The sequence below is a fragment of the Tetrao urogallus genome (assembly GCF_951394365.1).
Source record: "Tetrao urogallus genome assembly, chromosome: 25".
NCBI classification, from domain to species: domain Eukaryota; kingdom Metazoa; phylum Chordata; class Aves; order Galliformes; family Phasianidae; genus Tetrao; species Tetrao urogallus.
In genome coordinates this window covers 3,795,565-3,819,325 of record NC_136838.1, presented here as the reverse complement: position 1 = coordinate 3,819,325, position 23,761 = coordinate 3,795,565, and the positions used below count along the sequence as shown (strand labels likewise).

The 23,761-nt window shown below is 65.0% G+C and overlaps 3 protein-coding genes across 3 annotated transcripts; 2 read left to right on the top strand and 1 right to left on the bottom strand.

Moving 5' to 3' along the window:
• Positions 1-6,600: 6,600 nt before the first annotated feature.
• PLVAP (plasmalemma vesicle associated protein) lies at positions 6,601-8,733 on the top strand (the record flags this gene model as incomplete). The annotated part of the gene is given in 7 exon segments (XM_079546789.1): positions 6,601-6,744; positions 6,746-6,928; positions 6,930-6,980; positions 7,267-7,357; positions 7,568-8,157; positions 8,473-8,575; positions 8,651-8,733. Coding segments are annotated over 7 exon segments (1,245 nt in total).
• Positions 8,734-10,182: 1,449 nt separating this feature from the next.
• Positions 10,183-13,279, bottom strand: GTPBP3 (GTP binding protein 3, mitochondrial; the record flags this gene model as incomplete). The annotated part of the gene is given in 20 exon segments (XM_079546634.1): positions 10,183-10,238; positions 10,241-10,300; positions 10,303-10,392; positions 10,395-10,405; positions 10,528-10,562; positions 10,564-10,604; positions 10,607-10,704; positions 10,706-10,739; positions 10,742-10,803; positions 10,934-11,019; positions 11,021-11,100; positions 11,234-11,297; positions 11,299-11,378; positions 11,629-11,701; positions 11,778-11,927; positions 11,929-11,981; positions 12,059-12,145; positions 12,651-12,669; positions 12,671-12,887; positions 13,242-13,279. Coding segments are annotated over 20 exon segments (1,434 nt in total).
• Positions 13,280-14,811: 1,532 nt separating this feature from the next.
• Positions 14,812-23,443, top strand: ANO8 (anoctamin 8; the record flags this gene model as incomplete). Its single annotated transcript, XM_079546623.1, has 18 exons — positions 14,812-14,914; positions 17,472-17,582; positions 17,693-17,825; positions 17,925-18,063; positions 18,286-18,382; positions 18,681-18,797; positions 18,872-18,999; positions 19,204-19,365; positions 19,456-19,608; positions 19,701-19,827; positions 19,919-19,974; positions 20,078-20,152; positions 20,360-20,503; positions 20,716-21,381; positions 21,711-21,902; positions 21,976-22,107; positions 22,187-22,297; positions 22,375-23,443. 18 exons carry the CDS (start codon positions 14,812-14,814, stop codon positions 23,044-23,046), a joined length of 3,318 nt encoding a protein of 1,105 aa, XP_079402749.1. The 3' UTR covers positions 23,047-23,443.
• Positions 23,444-23,761: the final 318 nt, after the last annotated feature.

Sequence of the window (23,761 nt, the reverse complement as noted above, 5' to 3'; positions counted from 1 at the left end):
CAGAGGCATTAAAAACATGAACTGAGGGTTGCGGGAAGGGGGGGGTCGGAGGCAGAGCATCCATAGGGCTGCTGGCTGCCAATAGAAGGGCACTGAGAGGTGACTCACGTCCCCCACCACCCCACGTGGAGTCCAACTGTTGGCCCATCACCGCCACGGCCATTAACCCACGTCCCAAAATCCCACATCCCTTCTCCCATATCCAGGATCTCACAGCCGCCGCCTCACAATCCGCACTGCGCATCCCATAGCCCCTATCCTCACACCCCCCCGTGGTTTATCTGCATCCCACACGGCACATCTCACACTCTCTGTCCCTCATTTCATACCCAATAACCCGTGGTAGCATAAATGCCATAGCACAGCTTGAAGCAGTGATGGAGCACCTGGTCGGAAGGCAGGGCCAGCCCAGGGGAGCGCAGGTGCATGCAATGCAATGCAATCCAGTGCACCTGAGTGGATCAGAAAGGGTGGAACCAGGATCCACCCCTTCCCAGCCCTCATTTATGGGCTGGCAGTGAAGGTGAGGAGTTCTTCCTGCATGCCTGAGGCCTTCTGAAGGTAAGCAGCCTTTTTTCCTTTATTTCTGTGCTCAGGGTTGTTGCATCTGAGCAAGCCCTCACTTGGTGGGGTCTGGGACCTCGCTGCTTTGCTGTCATTGCTCTGCCTTCCATTGCATTACGGCATTACTCCCATATCCAACATCCCATAGTGCCCATCCTCACCCCATATCTAACGTCTCCCATCCTATAGCCCAGATCCAACCACCCAACGTGGCACATCTACATCCCATGGGGCAGATCCCATATCCAGCATCCTTTGTCCCATACCCACATCCACCATCCAACCCTGAGCAGCCAACACCCCCATTGCCCCACATCTTAATTACCCCATGCCCTGATTATTCAGCTACCCTACAGCCCATCTACCCATCGCCCTATTCCAGCACGCCCCATACCTCAAGGAACTCACATGGCTTTTTCAAACCCCAAATGCTGCACATCAGATTTCTCCACATCCCTCTGTCCCCTTCCCCTGGGGAACGCTCTGCCCCACTCCCTCTCTCAGGGACTCCCTGCAGCCCCCAGCTCTGCCTCCCACCCCAAGGACGTGGAGGTGGAACAGCCCCACTTCCCCTCCGCGGGCTCCCCAGACAGGGAACAGGTCAGCGCTATGGGATGAGCCAATGCCATCCAGTCCTGCTGTCCCTGGGAAGGACGCTGATCTCCCCCTCGTCCCCCACAGCCCCCCCTGCTGCTGCCCTTGAACCAATCGCGTGGTTTTCTGGGAAAATACCATTATCTGAGAAACAAAACTAACAGAATTTGGGTTCAGCTCGCAGCTTCTCTGGGTGAGAAACCTTCCCAGCCCGGTGCAGGGAGCAATGGCTGAGCAGGGCAGTATGTTGGGCTACAGTGAAGAGTGCCACCCTAAATCCAGGCGAGACTGGAAGGTCTATGGGCTGGTGGTCGCGCTGCTGGCTGTGGTGCTGCTGACTGCAGCCCTGCCCTCCTATCTGTGGCTGGTGGCCACCAAACCAGAGCAAGAAACAGGGCTGGGGATGGGGACAGGGAGGGTGGCCGGTTTGGAGGGGCTGACATGGCTGCTGGGGGTGCAGCAGCAGCTGCGGGTGCAGGTGGCTGCATTGGAGCAAGCACTGCTTGCCACCAACCAGACCCTCACCACCATGGTGGATATCACCAACCCGTCCCTCGCTGAGATGCTCAAGAAGTGGGATGACTGTAGGAGTCAATTGGTGAGTGTGGGGTGCGGGACAAGGACCCCTGGGTGTGGGGTTTGCTGAGCTGTGTCCTGTCCCTGTGCTCAGGATAACATGCAGAATTTCGTCGTGGAGTTGGGGCAGCAGATCTCCCAGCTGCAGCAGCATAAGGAGAAGCAGGAGGCTGTGATCAAGCAACTGCAAGGTGAGCACTGGGGCACCGTCTGTGACACTTGGGCATAGTGGGCCTTCCCCCTCCCCTTCCCGGCACCACGCTCCCCATCCCTGACCCCATCTATGGGTCACCCTGACCCCATCACCTCCTGCAGAGGACAGCAGGGCGCTCCAGGAGGAGGGGGCACAGCAGAAGGCGCAGTTGGAGGAGGTGCAGAAGCACAGGTGAGATCTGTGCTCCCCCACTGCGACCCCATCCCTGCGCTCTGTCACTGACCCCTGTTGTCCTCCAAGGAGCAGCTTGCAGGAGCAGATCCAGGAGCAGATCCACGGGCTGTCAGCACAGATCCGGGACTTATGGAGCAGCAGTTCCAGTGGGAGCACAGCGATGCCCTCCGGTGCAGCCATGGCCCTGAGCCTCCTCGTGAAGCTGCTCACTGCAAAGTGGCTGCACTGAGCACAGCAACACGGACCCGGGTGGCCCCTGTCGGTGTGGGGCCACGGGGAAACCAGGGGGAGATGGTTTGCCAACTGCTGGCCCCAGGGGTGAGATGGGACAAGGCACATTTGGGGGGACAGCGGTGCCACACGGTTTGGTGGGTCTAAGCCGATTTCCAGTAAAACTTCATGCAAATCCAAAGCATTCTGCTGCTCCAGTGTCCTTTGGGGTGGTGGACAGCACAGCCCCGCAGCCTGGCTTTGTCCAGGGGCTGAGCATCCTCCCACGCACAACACAAACCACGCCACCATGGGCTGTGACCGGAGAGAAACCACCAGCTGGAGCAGCTGGGCACATTGTGTGGCACTGTCCCACGTCCCCAGCATGGACCCTGCAGTGCCCAGAGCCACGCTGAAGGCAATGGGGCTGTGCACGCTGCTGGTGCTGCTGGTGGCGGCGGTGACGGCGGCGGTGGCGGTGCTGCTGTGGCGCTCAGAGGCACTGGGGAAGCTGCGGGGCTGCCAGGAGCGGGCGGCCAACGAGAGCCGTGCGCTGGAACTGCGAGTGGCACAGCTGGAGATGGAGCTCGACCGACTGCAGCACGTGGCTGATGAGAGACGGAGGGAGGAGGATGCGCTGCGCCGGGAGCTCAGCCGAGTGCGCAAGGATGGAGAGAAGCTCAGCTCCAGCCTGCGGTCCTGCCGGGTGCAGGCGGTAGGTGTGTGGGGTCCCTGGGCATCATTTCCCTGCTGTGGGGTTGAGGAGAGCGATGCTGGGCTGAGAAAGGGTCCGTGAGGATGCTCAGTCTCCAGGGTGGTTTGGTTGCCGGGGAGCCTCAGCTCCCACTGGGGTATGGAAAGCTGCTGTCCGGTTCCCTGTGCCCAGCTTGGGATGGCTATTCTTAGCAGCGCCCAAACTGAGCCGCTGCACACACGTATAATTACTGCATCCCAAAGCAGCAGTGGAGGCTGCAGGCTGGTGTGGAGCTCCTCTCCTTGGGGGTATTTTTAGCAGCTGGGAAAGGGCTCGGCCCTGCGCTGCGGCCAGAGGAAGAGGGGCCCACCTCTCCCCCCCATCCGGCCGGACAATGGCCCAGAGGGGCTGGAAACGCTCTGGCGTTCGGGGCTGGCGCCGACCGCGGGGTCCCAGTGGGATCTGCTGGTGTCCAGCAGGAGCACCTGGCCCCTCGAGGAGCGCATGGCTGGGCAGGGGGCTCTGCAGTGCCTCAGTGAGTTGCAAACCCTCTGTGTCTCCATGTGCGTCCCCACCAAGACCAGGCACCAGCCGGCCCTTCACTGTGTGATTTTTTTTTCCCCCCAAATCCATGCCCTAAACCCTTGGAGAAACCTTCCCAGTGTGATAACGGGACACAAAGCCAAGAACACAGGGACGGCTTTGCGGACACCGGGGAGGATGATAGCGAGCCAGGGGCAGGCTGTGCCCCATCTCAATGCCACGGTATCCCCAGGCCAGGCTGGAAGCCAACATCACGGCGCTGCAGGATGAGGTGCAGGGGCTGCGGCGTGACAGGGCTGAGCTGTCCCGCAGGAACGCAGCGCAGCGAGGTGCGTCTGTCCACCCAGCCTCAAACCCCAAACCCACACGGGTGTCACCCAGCCGTGCACCCAGCTCAGGGCGTCCCTTCGCCCCGCAGAGGAGCTGGCTCAGGGCGCAGAGTTGGCGCTGGGGCTGCAGCAGAGACTGGAGGAGATGGCGGAGCAGCGGAGAGCGCTGAGGGCACGCGGGGAGCGATGCGAGGAGCGGCAGCGGGAGCTCGAGGCCACGCTGTGAGGATCCCGGCCCCAGGGTTGCCTCCATCCCCATCCCGTCCCTATCCATGTCCCTGACCCCGCTGTGCTCTGCCTGCAGGAAGGACCGTGCAGCTGAGCTGGATGCGCTGCGGCGGCGCTTGGGGCCCCGCACGGCACGGCGCAGGTGCTCCCCTTCCCGGTACATCCAGTGGGTGCTGCTCTGCCTTTCGGCCCTGTTCCTTTTGGGAGCGGGCACCCTATGGTGGGGGCTCGTCTGGCACAGCGTGGCTGCATGATTCCCATCACACCCCTTTGTCGCTGTGTCCCTGCGGGGTCTCACTCTGTGCTGTCCGCTCCTTCTTGCAGGAAGAGCTGAAGCCCCATGGCACCCTCCTGTCCAGCCCCTCTTTGCCAGCATGGACACCACGCACGGGATGGCACCAGCCCTACAGCAGCAGGAACCAGGGCTGCCCATTTCTCCCAATCCCACCAGCACTAAAACCAGCAGCAGCTCATCCCCTCTGAACTCAGCAGAGCAGAGCAGAGTGGGCACAGCACCAATGATCCTCCCCACGTCCCCTCGTGTCGTTCCCCCCCCCCCCCCCCCCCATGACACACTGAGCAGCTGTGGGTGCTGTTTGCTTGCTGGGGCCAAATGGTGGTGACCAGTCCTTGCCCTGAGGCCAGCCAGAGCCGTTCATTAATCATTAATTCTGTTCATCTACTGATTAAACAGGAATAGAGCTCCATGAAGTTCGACCCCTTTCTGCTCAATGTAATTTGGCCAGCTCAGTGCTTAGGGGGCACTGTGCAGGTTACCAACACTGGGCTCTGCTGGTTGTGGGGCTGAGCCACTTGTGGGGGTGGGGGAGGGATGGGAGGGATGAGCGGCTGCCGCTGATTCCCAGCTCTTCCCTGTTCCTTTGATCCACACGAAAGACAGTTTCCAGGAAAGTTGCTGCCGATTTTCCTGCTGCTGCCACAGCGGTATCCTGTGCAGAGGGCAGGGTGAGAACAGGCATCCGGCCCCCCTGCCCCACAGGGGGGGATCACCCCCACCGCCCCCAAGGCACGGAGGGCACGGAGGGGCTGCAGGAAGGGGTTCACAGCCCCAAAGCTGGTGGTGCCCCCCACCCAGCCGTGCGTCGGGATGGGGCAGGACCAGTTCCTATGGTCCAACCTCAAGGCAGCCCCAGCCCTTGGCACAGGAAGGATTAATTATAGCCGGGACGCCGTCTGGAAAATGGGACAAAGAGGCAGAGAGTGTGTGTGGGAGGGGGCTGAGCCGGCGGGGGGGGGGGGGGGGAGGGGTCCCGTGGGGATGCCTGAGCACCTCGATGGATGCAGAGCGCTGCTGAGGATCGGCTGACCGTGAGGTGCGTCCCATTGGGTGAACGGTGCCATCGGTGACACGGGAGGCTCTGGGACCAGAAGTGAGGTCGGGGTCCAGCAGAACCCAGACGGTGCCCCCAGAGTGGGGCCGGGGGGGAGCGGGGGGTGACTCACTGTTATTTGCAGCTCAGGAAGGAAATGTGGTAGCTGAGAATGGATGGGGGACCGACACCGTCCCCAGCGCCGCAGACACCGGCGGGCTCCAGGGAGCGTGAGGGCAGGAAGCAGCGGGGTCAGCGCTGGCACCTCGCAGCCCCTGACCTCCCCCCCGGGCTGGGAATGCTGCAGTGCTGCTGGGGAAGGGCAGCAGAAATACGGGGAATGGGTCCTGAGTGTCCCCTGAGTGGGCACTGTGTCCCTTCAGGGCTCACAGCTCTGTGGTGTCACTCAGAAGACAGAAAAGGAAATGTGTACAGCGATGTCCAGCTGCGATTTATCAAAGGTTCATCAGAAATAAGAGAGTGACTTGGTGAGATTTGGGATGGCGATGAGCACGAGGCAGCGCTGCAGGCGCAGCAGCAGGACATGATGGGGGTTGAGTCCCCTCAGTGGGGATCTCAGGGCACTCAGCCCAGCTCAGCCCCCCCTGCTGCCCCCTGCTCAGAGGGGCCTGTTGTGCTCCCCCCCCCTCCAGTGGTATCCCCAGCAGGGCATAAGGCATGGGAACACTGCAGCACCCATGGGTGCCCCCCCCCAAGATCTCCAGGTCGCAATGATGACGTGAGCCCTGGGTGGTGTGGGAGGGAGGGGTCTGTCTTCATCACCCTCCCAATGCACCCCCGTTGCCCACTGCCCCCCAGGGCTGCACGACAGCCATTCCCTTGCGTGCCGGGCAGTGCTGGCAGTGGGGTCCCAGGGGAGATGTGATCCCCATCAGCAGCGGGGAGGGTTGGGGAGGGGGGGGAACGGCTGAGCTGTGCCCCCATCCTATAGCAACGGGGAACAATGGCCCTGCAGCAAACAGAAGCTGCACCGTGATAACCGGAGGCATCCGGAGAGGCAGGAAGGAGCCCAGCGAAAGGAAATATTAAATAGAGCAATATAAACACGGCTGGGGAGCCGGCTCCACCCCGACCCCGTAGAAAGGGACAGCCCTGGGGTGCGGCGAGCAGAGCGCGGGCAGCATGGAGAAGAGCGGCTACGGCATGGCCAAGTTCGGGCTGGAGAGCAAACAGGTGATGCCCAAAAGGGACTGCGCCTTCTACATGCGCTACGTCTTCCTCTTCACCTCCCTCATCCAGTTCCTCATCATCCTGGGGTTGGTGCTTCTTCATGGTGTACGGCAACGCGCACGCCGGCACCGATAAGCACGTCCAGCTGCTGGATGGGCAGCTGCAGGAGCACTACCATAAAATCATCACCCTGAGCGGCCGGAACGCCAACCTGACACGCACCCTGAACGCCACGCTGAAGGCCAACCAAGGGCTGCAGGGGCAGCTGCAGAAGGTGCAGGGGCAGCCTGGAGAAGTGCAACAGCAGCCAGGCCCCCAACAGCACCCCCAGGGTGAGAGCTGGGGGGAAGCGCTGGCCTGGAGCCCATAGGGGTGGGTGAGGGGTGTGGGCTTGTGGACCCCCTGCTCAGAAACCCGGAGGGATGGGTGAGGACCCTCTGCCTGAGGACCCCAGAGATGGGTGAGGGGTGCGGGGCTCTCCAATCCCTGGACACAGCCATCCCCGGGGGTCCCCACCTCTTTGGCTGTGCTGGAGGAGCTCCTGGCGCTGCCGTGAGGTGATGGCGGTGGGGGCCAAGCCGACCCCATCCCCTCAACACCCCCCTGCTTTTCCCTCAGCTGGAGGAGATGAGCAGGACCATCTTCTACCAAAACTCTTACTTGGAGAAGTGCTACATGGCCATCAACATCATCAACACCAGCTGCACCGGTAAGGGGGAACCCCAACCTTGGCATCCCCTTCCCAACACCTGAGGACCCACAGATCCCCCACTGCCTCAAAGTCCGTGCACGGGGGTCCCCAGTAACCCTCAGGGAGCTCAGACACGGCCTCCCCCCGGGCTGGGCAGTGCCACGAGGGGAGGATCGGGGCGATGGGTGGGGGTCCCACGGCACAACCCCAACCCTCCACCCCACGCAGCCGACAAGGTGCAGCTGCAGCGGCAGCTGGAGACGGCGACGCAGCAGAGGAAGGAGCTGGGGCAGAGCTGCACCACGGCCGAAACAGCTCTGGGTAAGGCCAGGCAGGAGCAGGAACGCTGCCAGCAAGAGCTGAAAGCCACGGGCGCGCTCTGCGGCACCACCAAGGCGCAGCTGGAGCACCTGAGGGGCGAATGCGACACGCTGCGCTCCAACGTGCTGTACAACCTGCGCACCATGAGCATGAGCAACAAGAACTTCGGCTGCAGCCAGGTGGAGGATCAGCTGCGGCTGCTGATGCATCGCATCGAGGAGCTCTTCTCCAGGCAGCAGAAGCACGAGAGCGACTACGTGGGGAAGAGCGTCTGCGACTTGACGCTGCAGCAGTGCCACCTCAACTGCTCCCACGAGAGGCAGGAGCTGGGCAGGAGGCTGCAGGAGGCGAAGCAGCAGCTGCAGGGCAGCCAGGAGGAGCAGAGGAAGCTGCTGGCAGAGAAGGAGCGGCTCAGCAAGGAGCTGGGAGAGAAGAGCAAAGCCGCCGCGCAAGCCAACTACTTCAGCGAGCAGCTCAACATCTGCATGAGCTCCAAGGTGGGGAGCAGCCGGGCATGGGGAATTTAAGGCATGGTTTTGCAAAGGCGCTTTGGCAGGCGTACTTTGGCACGGGCACTTCCTTGCACGCACCTTTTTTAAGCCCATGTCTCTGGAGATGTGCTCTTGCTCACAGCCTGTAGCACACAGGGCGCACGCTCTACGCTGTGCCACCCCCGTCCCTGTGCCACCCCCGTCCCCGTGCCACCCCTGTCCCCATGCCCTGTTGGTGCCAGCAGTGCTCGGTGCTGAGCCCGCACCGCAGGCAATGGCCAGGGGAAGCAGCAGAGACGTGCACCTCTCTCCCCTCTGTAGGTGGGCACCTACTACACCGCCCCACGGGTGCCAGGCAGTGCTGTGGGCAGCGTGCGGCCAGGTCCCTTCCCCAGCACCTATGTGGATGCGCTGCAGAATCAGGGTGAGTCCATCCCCCAGCAGGCGCTGCCCCAACTGAGTGCCCCCCGCTTGAACCCCGCCGCTTTCATCCTGCCAGATAAAATCAATACGGAGGAGATCCAGAAGGTGGTGCAGAGCGTGCTGGAGCAGTACACGGCCATGATGAGGAACCCCAGGTGAGGGAGTGGGCACTGGAAACCCCCTGGGATGGGGAGCAGATGGAGCTGACTGTGCCCTCCCCGCAGCGTGGTAGGCATGAGGAGAGCCGTGGTGAGGGGCTGGAGGACAGCAGGACGAGCCCGGAGCGGCGCTTCCCACAGCACGGATGGAAAACCCCAACCAGGAGTGAGCGAGGAACGAGTCCCACCCGACCCCCCCCACCCTTCCCCAAACCCCCAACCCATGCCTACCATTCCTCCACCCCCCCCCCCCCCCCCCCCCCCCCGGCTCGGTACCCACGTTTGTACATGGAGCTTGCTGTGAATACAGCCCGTGCTGAGCACTGACACAACTCATCGCATGCGTGCTTTACTGCTGGACTGTGGGGGGGGAGGTAGGGGAGGGGGGGGGGGCTGGGACGGGGGGGGAAAAAAGAGCCACGTGGGAGGAGTGGGGGGGGACAGGAACATCCCGTCCTGCTGCAGAGGCAGCGAGGCTGCAGCGAAACAGACCCGGAAGAGGGGGGGGCTGTTCCCAGAAGTAGCCGAGCAGCAGCCAAGGATGTAAGGACTCCCCAGTACCAATGGGGGGTGGGGGTGTGGGTGGGGGGTGGGAATCTAGGTCAAGGTTCCCCCTGGGGCAAGCTGCCATTTCCCCCCCCATCCTGCTGCCAAACCTGGAGCTTTCCACCCTGTGCAGTTGGGAAGTGAGCTCAAAGCTCCCAGCCAAAGCAGAGCCTCCCCCCCCCCCCAAAAACAAGCCCTGCAGCCCCTGCTGCCCTCACCACCCCCCACCTTTGGCACGCAGGGGCCGAGGCACAGTGATTTATGGCCGTGCAGTGATTTATGGCCGTGCAGTGATTTATGGCCATGCAGTGATTTATGGCCACGTGTTCCTCCCTTTCCTGTTTAAACAGCTTTTCCTGACACCGGCACGCTGCAGCCCCAGTCCCACAACACCTGCATGCCACCATCAGCACACGGTGACACTGAGCGCTCCTCAGGCCACTGCGGTGTCCCTCTCCCCCACCAGCATCCCTGGGTCCCTTTGGATCCCCCCCCATCACTCATGAGACACGCAAAGCCACGTGGTGGGGCTGCCCTGATGCACGGTGGCACTGGTTGGGAGCCCCATCTGGGGGGTGGGAGAACAACGGGGGCCACAGGGACCCCCATCCTTAGAGGGCACCCACTCCCCTGGGGCTGGGATCCCCACACCACCACGATGGGCGCCATGCCGTGCGATGGGGAGGGGATACCCAAGGACAAAGTGCAGGATTTTCCATCACCAACACTCCAGCTCTGTGTGTATCCTCCTGGCCAGGAAGCGCGGCCCTTCCCAGAGGGTTTTCCCACGGCTGGGGGCTCAGGATGCTCTCCCCCCCCAGGCACGGAGAGCAGCGCACCCGGCACAGGGCAAGGACGCAGACCAGCCCAAGGCACCACGGTTTAATACCCCCACGGACCCCCATCACTTGCCAATGCAGAAGTCCCTGAAGATGACATCGAGGATGTCCTCAGCACCACGTGCCCGGTGATGCGTCCCAGGTGTCGCCGTGCCAGGCGCAGCTGCTCGGCTGCCATCCCACGTCCTGCTGCTGCCTGTACAGCGCCAGGGCGGCCATGCAGCCCCCCAACTGGGTGCTGTGCCGGCTCTGCGTCAGGCTGGGAGAGCCAGCCAGGGGTCTCCGCACCTGGAAGGGTAGAAGGGGAGGACACAACACCCTGCAGCATCCACCCCCTCCCCTCCCAACCAAAACCCATCTGTGCATGGGTGCCATCCTGTGCCCCCCAACCCCGGATCCGTTGCACTCACAGCTGTGCCAGCTGCTGCCCCAGCAGCTGTAAGAGGGCTGTCGGTGCCTTCGCCCGTCTTGCAGGACAGCAGGGTGGTGGGGGCAGCGGGGGTCTGTGGGTGCAGGCATCGCATAGAGCCCCCGTGCGCCCCCCCAGCAGGTCGGCCTTGTTGAGAACCAGGATGCAAGGAGTGGTGGGGGGGCACCAAGGAGCCCAGGGCAGCTCCAGCTCAGCCGGCTCAGTAGGCACCGTGGTGGCATCCAACACGGCCAGCACCAGGTCTGCATGCTGCAGGCTGCAGGGACACGGCCCATGGAGATGCATCCCATGGGGACACAGCCTGCTGTATCACCACCTGCTGTATCACCACCTGCTCAGCAACCCCCCCCCAGCACCCCATCCTGCCCTCCCCCCCCCCAGCTCACCGCTCCCGAGCACGGCTGACTCCCTCCTGCTCGATGGGGTCGGTGGCATCACGCAGCCCCGCCGTGTCACTCAGCACCACGGGGTAAACCGCTGACATTCAGGGACACCTCCACCACGTCCCGCGTGGTCCCCGCCACTGGGGACACGATGGCAGCCGGGCGCTGGCCTGGGGACAGGGGGGACACGGGGCTCAGGGGGATGACGCCAGAGACCCCCACCCTTACAGCACGGGGATGGGGAAGTGGCCTCTGCCTCGGATGGGGGGGGTGGCCTCTCGGAGCCCCCCGCACCCCACTCACACAGCAGGTTGAGCAGACTGCTCTTGCCCACGTTGGGGGGTCCGGCGATGACGGCGCGGACCCCCCGAGCGCAGCAGCTCCCCCCGGCGCCCATCTTGCAGGTGTGCAGCAATCTCCTGCTCCAGGGTCCGCACGGCTGCATCCACTGCCAGAACACAGCGGTGAGGGGTGAGGAAACAGCAGGATCAGGGCATCCCCCCTCCCACAGCTACGTAAGCACAACAGGGCAGCGTTGGGCGCTGGAGCAGCGTTGGAGCCGTCGGTGCTCAGCGGGCATCGCGGTGCCAGGAGAGCCAAGAGGGGCTGCAGCAGGCTGGGATGATGGCCAGATCCCCACCTGGCACCCAGAACTTACACCAATCCCCCTGACCCTTCATCAGACCCCCACTGGGCACCTTGGGACAACACCTCTTCCTCCACGTTGTCATCTTCACTGAAGTCAATGTACGCTTCGATATGAGCGAGGGCCTGGGGTGTAGCACGGGGGTCAGCACAGACAGCTCACGCGTCCCCGAGCGCCCCCAAAACCCCCCAAAGCTCCCACCTGGGTGAGGGTCTCTCCCCATTGCTGGTACAGCCTCCCCAGCTCGCCCTCCATCTGCCTCAGTGCCTGCTGCCGCTGCGCTTCGGTCTCAGCATGGATGAGGTCCCGCAGCCCTTCAGCTGCCGTCAGGTCCAGCTTCCCCCGGTGGAAACGCACGGCGTGTGAACTCACCTGGCTCAGCAGGACGCAGCCCGGACAGACGCCCTGAAAGCAGCCATCAGCACCGAGAGGGTTGGAGGGGGGGACGGGACACCCATGGGGATGGGGGTGGGAAGGCTCACCCAGCGCCCGCAGCACTCCGCTCACCACCGCCGGCCCGCCGTGCACGTGCAGCTCCATGCAGTCCTCCCCGGTGAAGCTTTGGGGTCCTGCAGAGCACAGGGAGTGCCTTCAATCCCACAGGGACATGGGGGGGAGAGAGAGAGAGAGACCCCGAGCCCACGGCTGCACGGGGTCGGTGCAACGGGGCAGCGTTTGATGCTGGAGCATCACTGGAGCTGTCTGCGCTCAGGCGGTGCCAGGGGAGCCAAGAGGGGCTGCAGCAGGCTGGGATGACGGCCAGACCCCACCTGGCACCCAGAACTTGCACCGATCCCCTTGACCCCCCCCCAAACCCCACTGGGCACCGAGATCCACCCCCGTGGGCACCCAAAACCCACACCAACCCCCCCGATCCACCCGATGGGCACCCAGACACCCCCGCCCTCCGGGTACCCAACAGCCCCTTCCAGGACCCAAGAAGACCCCGCTGCATGCCCAGACCCCGATAACACAGAGCCCTCCATGGCACCCCCCCACTGAGACCCTCAGAGGGGGCACAGCCCCCCCCCCCCCCCCCCCCCCATATATCCCTTTCTCTCCCCCAGCCCCCACCTGGGAACCAGACCACGAGGGCCGCGGTCCAGCAGCTCTGCGGTGTGGGGGTCTCGGATGCGCCGCAGGGCCATAACGCGAGGGGGGGGCAGCTCGGAGCTCCCGGTGAGGCTGCGTATGGCTCCCCCGCTACCCGGCCCGCTGGTACGGATGACGGCCACCCCGCAGCGTCCATGTCCGGAGGAGACGGCGAAGATGGTGTCCCCCGGTGCCACCGAGCACAGGCGCTGCGCACACCTTGCGGGGGGCGGGGTGGGGGGGCTCCACGTGGGGACAAACCCCAAAAAGGAGCACGGAGATGCAACGACCCCCAACCCCATTCAACCAACAACGCTCCCCCGCGCACCCCGGGCTCAGCGCACACCCCCTCCCCAGGCACCCCCCCCTCTCCCATCCCATACCCAAGAGCGTGCCCCCCCCCCCCCGGTGCACAGTGCACCCCCTCCTCCCCATACAACACCCATTCCCAGGGCTGCTCCCCCTCCCCACGCCCTCTGCACCCATCGGGCCAACCCCCCCCCAGAAGATCCCCTCCCAAGAGCCGCCGCCCCCCCCCTCCCTTAAGGTGCCCCCCACCCCAAGCTGCCCCACCTCCGTCCCGCCGCTCTCAGCGCCCTCCGCAGCGCCATGCCCGCTCAACGCCCCGCCCTCCCCCTCCTCGCCCCGCCCACCGCCGCGCGCCGATTGGTTGTTTGAGGGAAAGAGGCGGGTTTTATGCCTCAGCCTTATTTCTGATTGGTTCGAGGCGGAGGGATGACGTCACGCCGCCTGAGGCTGTTCGGGCGCCGCTTCCGCCCTCACGCTGCCAGCTTTGGGGGGGGGAAGGGGGGAAGCGGGGACATGGAGAGGAGACAAAGGCGGGGGGGGGGGGGGGGAAGGATACAGGAGGATGAAAGAGGGAAACAGGCGGGATGGTGGCAGGGATGGAGGAGAGATAAAGGAGGATGCAGGACGCGGGGATGCGGGAGGGATGCAGGCAGAGATGCAGGAGGAAGCAGTGGGATGCAGGAGGATGCAGGCAGGGGTGCAGGCAGAGATATGGGGAGGGATGCAGGAGGGAGGGATGCAGGGATGATGCAGGAAGGGTGCAGGAGGATTCCCGGGGATTCTGAGCCCCATCAGTGCCCTCCCTGGTGCTCAGCCCCATTGGACGCACTGCACCTCCTTCCCTCCGTCCCCCCAATCACTCCCCAGCACCGCCCTGCTGGTCCTTAATGGGGACACGAACCCTGCAGAGGGTGGCTCCGGTTGTGGGGGGGTTCAGGGGTGTCCTGGAGTGGGATAGGGCGGTGCCAAGGCCCGGCCAAGGCCATGTGCTGACGTTTGACCCCAAACAGCTGCTTGGGGGGGAGGGGAGGGGGGCCGTGGCCGTGTGGCACCGCTCATCACAGTCGTCAGAGCTGGCAGGCAATGCCAGCCCCAAAATAGCCACAGAGCCGTGGGGGGGGGGGGGGGGGGAAGAAGGGGCACGACCCTATGTGGGGTCTCCACGCCCTGATGTCGTGCTGCCACGGGAGGGCAGTGGGCCGCGCCGTGCCTCCTGACCTTATGGCACTGCGGGGGGGTCTGGGTGGTCCCTGACCCCATTGGGTGTGGGCCGTGGGGTGGGGGTGGGGGAGGGCTCCCAAATGTCAGCAGGGCAGCGCATGGCCCCGGTCGGGTTACCTGGGTGCCCCCCCCCAATATACACACCCCAAAATAACCGCCTGAGCCCGAGCTGGGCGCTGTGCCTGCGGCTGGGTGGTACATGGGATGGGCCAGCGGGGGGGGGTGGGGGGGGGGCTGGGTAAGGGGGAACGGGGAAAGGATTTGGGGTGCAGACACAGCCGGGGGGAGTGGGGGAAGAGGGGAAGAGGGGGGGTCCAGGAGGGGATGGGGGATGCTGGGGCAGCGCGGTAGGATAGGGGCTGGCGGGTGGGGAGGGATGGGGGGGGTGCAGGCGTTGGAGGTGGGGGATGCAGCCGCCGGGGCCCCCATTCTCGCTCTGACATCCAACCAATGCTGCGGGGCCGGAGCGCGGCGCTCCGCCGCCTTTGTCCCTCCTCCTCCTCCTCCCGTCCGGGCGCGGCGGCGGCTCGGGCGGTTCGGGCGGCTCCGAGCCCGCAGCGGTCCCCATGCGGCGGCCCCCGCCGAGCCCCCGCCGCGCCCGGAGCCCCGCACCATGCCCGAACCGCCCGCGGCACCGCACGACGGAGAGCGGCCCCGGAGGGCCCCGCCTGGAGACGAACGGACGGAGCCGGCGGCCCCGGGGGGGTCCTGGGTAGGTGGCAGCGAGGATGGGGGGGGGAGAGGGAGGGGGGTTGGAAGATACGGAACTGGGATGTGGGTTTGGGGGGGGGGGGGGGAGGAAGAGCGGGGCCGCTCCTTGCGGCTCAATGCGGCGCGGCCGCTCAGGGCAGCGCTGCGGTCCGTGTGATCGGGGTCGTGATGCCCCATCCCTTCATGCCGGGGGGGGGGGTCCGTGCTGGGCCCGGCGCAGCGCTGTGCGCCCCCCGCTCCCTACATCTACACGCTCGGGGGTCCGCCAGACTCTTTGTGACCCCCCCCCCGTGCCTCCCCCCCCCCCCCCGGACAGGCTGCGTGCAAAGCGCCGTGTGTGCGGGCAGACAGCAGCGACCCCCCCGGCCTTCAGACAGCTGTGCCCCCTCCTTACCATGTGCCCCCCCCGCCCCAGGGAAGGGCCATTTGCCCCCCCCTCCAATCAGGTCCCTGCTCCCCCCCCTCCGACCTCCCCAGGGCCGGGTGGGGGTGGGGCTGCGGAATGAGGGCTTTGTCACCGGGTCCCCGCGGTGGGGGACACCGAGCCGGTGACACCGCCGGGGATGTGGCCGTGTTGGGACCGGGGTTTCGTGGCAGCAGCGTGACCCACTTTGTGCCCCCCGCCCCCCCTCCGCCTCTCCCCGCGGTACCGCCCGGTGCTCCCGATGCGCTCCGCGGGGCGGCGGGTGGCAGTGGTTGGGTGCCCGGAGCCCTGCGGCTGCGGTGACCTTACCCCAAGGTGAGCGGTGGCTGCGGGGATGGCGGGGTGGGGGGGGGGGCGGCAGCGCTGTCCCCACATTGTGGGGTGACACCGGGAAGACCTGGGGGAAATCGTCGGGACATGGAGCGGGAACGGCCCCACGGCCAGAAGAGGGGGCAGCAGAGCCCCCCTCCTCCCTCCCGCACAGTCACCATCAAAGGGACAAAACCCACGCTGGGACCCCTCTGCAACCCCCCCATGTCTGTCCCGGTGACCTCGGGCAGGTGCCCACCCCACGCCCGAAAGCCATCTCTCTGTGGGGCAGTGCGGTGCCGCTGAGGCTGTGCCATGGAATCGCACGTGTGGCACTGCAGGGTCACACACACAGCATGGCACACGTGTGTGTTTGGGACGTGCGTGCAGCTCTGTGCCCCCACGGTGCCCCCTTTCCACCCCCCCACTGCCCGGGTAAGGTTACACATCCCTTGGTGGGCATCAATAATTCAGCAGCATCGCTCGCTCTGCTCATCCCATCCGTGCCCAAGCACAGCAGGGGTCCCACTGAGCCCGGGGTCCCAGTGTGGATGAAGCAGAGTTGGGGGGTCCCGGAGAATCATCCCATCCCCAGCTGAAGCTGCTTCCCTGGTGCCATCCTGGCTCTGCAGCTGCGTTGGCACTGACAATGGCACACTTGTGCGAGGCCCCGCGCCGCCTCCAGGGCAGTCCCTGTGTGTGGGGTGGGCAAGCAGTGCCCCCATATAGGATCTGCCCCTCCACCCCTTCTGGCTGTCAGCCCGGCGCCGTCCTGGTCCTGCAGCCACAGTGCTGCCTTTCAGCACGTTGGCAGCATGGGAGATGAGTTTGTTGGGTCTCAGCCGGGCTGCTGGGGGGGCCTGCTGGGCTCTGGGGTGGAGATCACGGAGCTGGGTGCATCCAGTGGGTTGGGATGGGGCCTGGTGTGATTCCCAGTGCGTGTCCTGCTGCAGGTAGCAGCGCAGGTCCCAGTGCAGGTCCTGATGGGGGTCTTGGTTTACGTCCCAGTGTTTGTCCCAGTGTACGTCCTGGTGCAGGTCTTGGTGCATGTCCCAGTGCATGTCCAGGTGCATGTCTGGCATTTCCTGTTTTTTGGGGCCCAGCACTGCCTGCTGTGCGCAGGATTTCCTGTGCCCCGAGACCTTCCCTGCCCTGGGGCAAAGCGGCAGCAGTGACGTCCCTGCTCAGTTGCAGGAGGGGAAACTGAGGCACGGAGGTGGCTGGGAGCTGACAGCGGGCAGTGGCACCCGCTGGCTCCATGGGACCTCATCCTGCCCACAGCCAGGCTGGGATGTGTGGGGTCCCCACGCACCCCAATGGGGACGCTGAGCAGGGGGACGCCAATCCCTCCCCGTCACGGCCACCCCAGAGCAGGACAGGCGCTGTGTCCCGGCTGGGGGGGGGGACAAAGGGACCCTGGGGACCGTCCCCATCCTTACGCATCGCCGCCGCACGGGGCCTCCCCACGTTTCCATGGAGACCGGCTGCTTTTTCGCTCCCCCATTTTTGCTGCCGTTTCCCGGCGCTGCGGTCGCATTGGATCCCGGCGCCGCTGTGGGGCTGCGGGCAGAGGTGAGCGGGGAGGGGGGGAGGAAGGGGGGGCAGCGGGGGCTGTGGGGGGGCCGTGCCACGCCATGCCGGGTCGTGCGTCGCCTCCTGCAGCTGGCAGGGCTTTTTCAGGCACTCAGAGGAGAAACCCGAGCCGCGGCCACCGCGGTCTCCGTTCCCATTGCGGCTGTGCCGGTGGCCGACCCAGCGCTGTGGGGTTGTGGGGTTGTGTGGTAATGGGGTGGGTGACAGAGGTGACGGAGCCTCTCCATTCTCCGCAGACAAGCTTTTTGGGAAGCGGCTGCTCCAAGCCGGGCGCTACATCATGTCCCACAAAGCCTGGATGAAGACGGTGCCCACCGAGAACTGCGATGTGCTCATGACCTTCCCAGGTGCAAAGGGGGGAGGGGGGGGGGGCCGGGGAGGGCAGGGGCCGGGGGACACAGAGCTCCTCGGAGAGGTGGGTGGACGTGGGGACACATCGGTGCCCACCCCCCTGCAGACACCACGGACGACCACACGCTGCTCTGGCTGCTGAACCACATCCGCCTCGGCATCCCCGAGCTCATCGTGCAGGTGCGGCACCACAAGCACACCCGCGCCTACGCCTTCTTTGTCACAGCCACCTACGAGAGGTGCGTGTGTTCCCATCCCCATCCCCATCCCCATCCCCATCCCCACCCCCCTGCGCCCCCCAGCTCGGCCCCATTCCCAGCCCCATCCCCTCTCTGCAGTTTGCTGCGTGGGGCCGATGAGATCGGGCTGCGGAAACCGGTGAAGGCCGAGTTTGGGGGCGGCATGAGGAGCTTCTCCTGCGAGGAGGATTACATCTATGAGAACATCGAGAATGAGCTTTACTTCTTCACCTCTCAGGTGGGATGGGGGTCCTGGGCAGGGATGTGGGGACACAGGGGGGAAGAGATGGGTCATCCCCCCCTCTCCAGATGGAGAAGGGGACTGAGATCTTCCCGTGCTGGGGACAAAACAGGTCTGGGGGTGGACAGGCCAAGGCAGGGGGGGGGGACACAGGTGTCACATTTGGGGTTCAGGCAGAGGGACCCTGTCCCCAAAGCTCACCCCTCTACGGTGCCGCAGGAACGGCAAAACATCATCAGGTATTGGCTGGAGAACCTGCGGGCCAAGCAGGGCGAAGCACTGCACAACATCCACTTCCTGGAGGGACAGCCCATCAGTGAGTATGGCACGGCACGGCTCCCCCTGCCCACCCACCTCCCTGCAGCCCTGCTGTGCCATGGCAGCACATCCTGCTGTCCCCAGAGGGTTCCTGTCCCTGCTGGTGTCCCCATTCCTGCAGCACACGGGGATGAACACGGGCACAGCAGGCACGCGGTGCCGTCACCAGGGTTGGACACGGGGTTCACGCGTGGCACCGAGCCCCCCCTCCCCGCTGTCCCTTTGTCCCAACCTGCTCCATGCTGGGAGGGGGGGGGACAGCAGTGTCCCAGCCTCACCTCCCACCCGTGCTGCAGTCCCGGAGCTGGCGGCCCGCGGCGTCATCCAGCAGGTCTTCCCACTGCACGAGCAGAGGATCCTCAAACGGCTGATGAAGTCGTGGGTGCAGGCGATCTGCGAGGCGCAGCCACTCGGTGAGGCCCTGGGAGGAGGGGAAATGGGGGCTCCGAGGGTCCCGGCCCCACTCACATCCCCTCGGTCCGTACAGATGAGATCTGTGACTACTTCGGGGTGAAGATTGCCATGTACTTCGCCTGGCTCGGCTTCTACACCTCGGCCATGGTGTACCCTGCTGTGTTCGGCTCCATCCTCTACACTTTCACCGAGAGCGACCAGGTGTGGAGGGGCAGGAGATGGGGCCAACCCCGACGTTTTGGGGGCTGGGGGGGCCCATCAGCAGAGCTGCTCCCAGTCCCATCATCTGCTGCACGGCATCCCAACGCTCAGCACTGCAATTGGAGCCCCCAGGACCCCTGGCCCCCCAGGACCTTGGCTGTGGGGCGGTGGGAGGGGAGTGACCCCGGTGCTGTCCCCCCTTAGACCAGCCAGGACATCTGCTGTGTGGTGTTTGCCATCTTCAACGTTGTCTGGGCCACGCTCTTCCTGGAGGAGTGGAAGCGCCGCGGGGCAGAGTTTGCCTACAAGTGGGGGACGCTGGACACCCCAGCAGAGTCCATCGAGGAGCCCAGGCCCCAATTCAGAGTGAGTGCAGAGGGGCAGAGGGGGGATTCCTTCATCCTGGGGTGGGGGTCCCCACGACGAGTGGCGTCACAGCGCTGTGCCTTCTGTTAGGGGGTGAAGAGGATCAGCCCTGTGACCAGCGCCGAGGAGTTCTACTACCCGCCCTGGAAGCGGCTGCTGTTCCAGTGCCTGGTCAGCCTGCCCGTCTGCCTCGCCTGCCTCTCCTTCGTCTTCCTCATCATGCTGGGCTGCTTCCAGCTTCAGGTAAGGCCCGGGCCGTGTTGTCACACTTGGGGGGGGGTCACAGCCCCACAGCCACCCCCCCCCCCCCCCCCCCGGTGACCTTATTCCCACAGGAGCTCGTGCTGAGCGTCAAGGAGCTGCCCCGCATGCTCCGCTTCCTGCCCAAAATCGTGCTGGCCGTCATTGTCACGACCTGCGACGAGGTTTACAAGAAGATTGCCTACTGGCTGAATGATATGGGTGCGTGGGGCTGGGGGGGGGGGGAAGGGGGGGTTGAGATGGGGGGGCAGCAGCAGGGGACCCCCTGACCACAAACCCTTTGGCTTTGCAGAAAACTACCGCCTGCAGAGTGCCTACGAGAAACACCTCATCATCAAAATCGTCCTGGTAAGGCGGGGGGGGGGGGGGACGACAGACAGGGGGTGGGGAGGGGTCTTGGTGTCCCCCATCCCCACATTAACCCCCTCCTCCCCCCACTTGTATCCCACAGTTTCAGTTTGTAAATTCATACCTAAGTCTTTTCTACATTGGTTTCTACCTCAAAGACATGGAACGGCTGAAGGAGGTGAGGGGCCGCGTGGGGGCAGCGAGGACCCCCCCCATCCCACCCTGGGTGCACACAGACGGACGTCCCTCAGCCAGCAGCGCCTGTGTCCGTCCCCCCCCTGCCACCCCCCCGGGTCCCCGCATGCCACACTGGGGCCGAGCGGCCGCTGACGGCGTCTCTCTGTCTGTGTCTGTCCGTCCGTCCGTCCGTCTGTCCCTTCCGCAGCTCCTGCTCATCTTCTCTCTGTCCCAAAGCCTCGTGCGCCAGCTCAAAGAGGCGCTCCTCCCCTTCATCCTCCTCCACCTCCACCTCTCCCTCATCTTCCTTAAGGGCCTCCTGGGCTTTTGCTGGAGACTGGGAGTATCCAAAGTAGGAGCGGGGAGGGCGGGGGTCGTGCATGCTGCCGTGAACCCCCCCTCGACCCCAGCCCTGGGGCTCCCATCCCCACCTCGGTGACGTCGAGGTGACACCGAGGGGACGGCAGGGATGGGTGCCCTGCCCTGCCGGGATGCCGCGGGGATGGGGTCGGGAGGGGGATGTGGGGGTGGTGGCAGCCCCCGGTGACAGCGGTGTCCCCGCAGATGCTGGCCACGCTGCTCATCACGCGGCAGTTCCTGCAGAACGTCAAGGAGGTGTCGCAGCCCCACCTGTACCGCCGCCTGCGCCGGGGGGAGCTCAGCCTGCGCAACCTCCGTGAGCTGTCCCACACCATCCTTCGCCTGCTCGCCCAACCCCGCGCACCCCCGGCTGCCGGAGCAGCACACGAGGGGCCGCGGGGGGAGAAGAAGTGTCTGAATGGGGGTTGTGGGGTGCCCGAGGAGGAGGAGGAGGAGGAAGAGCGTCGGGAGTCAGATTCGGAGGATGAGAGCGCGCTGGACTGTGGGCTGAAGCTGAAGAAGGTGAGCTTCATCGAGAAGGCGGAGCGGCGCGGCACCGAGCCCTGCGGCACCGAGGAGGAGAGCTTCCTGGAGGAGGGCAGCCCCACCATGGTGGAGAAGGGCATGGACCCCGCCTCCGTCTTCGAGCTGGCTGATGATGAGGAGGATGCTGAAGGCCCCTCGGGCAGCCCGGCCAAAGCAGCGGTGCTGGCCACAGGCCCACGGGTCACGAGGAGGAGGAGGGAGGAAGACGAGGGTGAGGAGGAGGGGCGCAGGCAGAACCGGGCGTCATGGATCGATCCGCCCGAGGAGGACTACTCGACACAGCTGACGCAGGCAGAGGTGGAGAGCTGCATGAAGAAGTACGAGGTGAGTGGTCAGCGTGGTGTGGAGCAGCACGGAGCGTCCTGGTGCCACTGCCATGTGCTGCCCCTCATAGGACCACAGAAGGGTTGGGTTGGAAGGGTCCTTAAAGATCATAGAACCGTGGAATTGTTGGGCTAGAAGGGTCTTTAAGGACCACAGAACCACGGATTGGGTGGGTTGGAAGGGACCATTAAGATCACAGGACTACAGAAAGGGAGGCTGGAAGGGTCCTTCAAGATCATCCACTTCACTGCCTGCCATGGGATGGGTGTCCCCCACCAGACCGGGTTTCCCATCCAGCCCTGTCTGGAATCTCCTCCTCCTCCTGCCAGGACACCTTCCAGGACTACCAGGAGATGTTCATCCAGTTTGGCTACGTGGTGCTCTTCTCCTCCGCCTTCCCGTTGGCCGCCATGTGCGCGCTGGTCAACAACATCATCGAGATTCGCAGCGATGCCTTCAAACTGTGCACGGGGCTGCAGCGACCCTTTGGGCAGCGGGTGGAGAGCATCGGGCAGTGGCAGGTGGGTCAGGGGCCGCAGGGGGCCGGCGTGATCGCAGAGTTCACGCTTATCACCGGTGCTGTGCCTCTTACAGAAGGTGATGGAGGCCATGGGCGTGTTGGCCATCGTGGTCAACTGCTACCTGATCGCGCAGTGCGGGCAGCTGCAGCGGCTCTTCCCTTGGCTCAGCCCCGAGGGAGCCATCATCTCGGTGGTGGTGCTGGAGGTAGGGCGGTGCCAACGCAGAATCTCCCATTTGGGGAGGGGGCATCGGGGTGCTCAGCGTTCCCCCCGTGTCCCCGCAGCACTTCGCCCTGCTGCTGAAGTACGTCATCCAAGTGGCCATCCCTGACATCCCCGCGTGGGTGGCCGAGGAGATGGCCAAGCTGGAGTACCAGCGCCGCGAGGCCTTCAAGGTAGGTGTCACGGGGGGCGACGGGGACACGCGGGCCGTACCCACGGCGTCCCCATCCCGACGCGCTCCCGCCGGCAGAAGCACGAGCGCCAGGCCCAGCACCACTTCCAGCAGCAGCAGCGGCGCAAGCGGGAGGAGGAGGAGCGGCAGCGGCACGCCGAGTACCAGGCGCGCAAGGAGCGCGAGGCCAACCGCGACGAGGCCAAGGCCGAGGCAGCCGGGCAGGACCCGGCCCACGAGAAGAGCCAGAGCAAAGGGAAGGGCTCCGGGGGGTCCTCCGCGCACGGCTCCGACAAGCCCAAGCGGCCCAGCTCGCTGCTGGCCACCAATAACGTCATGAAGCTGAAGCAGATCATCCCTCTGCAGGGCAAATTCCTCTCCGGGGGGACTGGGGCAGGCAGCACGGCCGCCAGGTCCCCCCAGTCCCCCACCAGCAGCGATAACAAACTCCCCGGCTTCCTCAGCTTCAAGTTCCTGAAATCCCCCGAAACCAAGAGGGACGCAGCCACCGAAAAGGTGCAGTCGCCCACCAAGCCATTCAACCCCGGCAAGCTCTTCAACTTCGGCAAGTCCGAAGGGACCGGCGGCAACGGGGCCACCGCCTCCCCCCAGCCCCGTGCTGGCCCCTCTGCAGATGGGGGTGAGCGGCCGGGCCCCAGCAAGTCCCACCTCAATGGGGCTCCAGAGGATGGAGCCCGCGAGGAGCCGGAGCCACGAGCAGAGGAGGAGAGCGGGGGTTACAGACTCTGAGCCAGGCACGCCAGCCCCATCCCGGCCCCTCCATCGCAGCCCCTCTGCTGGGACCCCATCACAACCCCATGGAGGCCTGGCGGTGCCCTCGGATGGAGCATCCTGTCCTGCACCACCAACGGGCAATGCTCCGTGCCCGCCATCTCCAGGAGGTCATCCAAGGAGGATTCGGTGTCCCCAGACCCGCAGAGCTCCAAGGGGCGCAGCTCGGGGCCACAGCTCCACTCCAGAGGGACGGACGGCAGTGAGGAGCCCCGTTCACCCGTGCCTACAGCCACGGCTGCGTCCCGCTGCACCACGGGGCAGTGAGCTGCCCAGAAACGGCCGGGAGGGAGGGGGTGAGCAGCAAGCGCCGGCTGCTGCGCCCCCAAGGCACGGGGAGCATTTCTTGCACTAAAACCCAAACAAAACCCAATGCGAGCGACTCTGCCATTTTTCATGCAATGGCTGCAGGCGGCGGAGATGAGAGCTGGGAGCGCCCTGGACCTGCAACGCTCCCTCGCCCTCTCTGCTTTCCTATTTCATGGAACTACTTTGCAATAAGGCACTCGCGCACGGACGCACGCTGGAGCCTGGGAGGAGGACGGGGTGGGAGGGTGGGGGCACATGATGGGGGGGATGGGAGCAGCTTTGCTTCTGGCGAGCTGGAGGATTCGCTGGGTGTAGTGTTAGCGCTTTGGCAGCCCCCAGCCCAGAGGGGAAGGGGCTGCCCGTG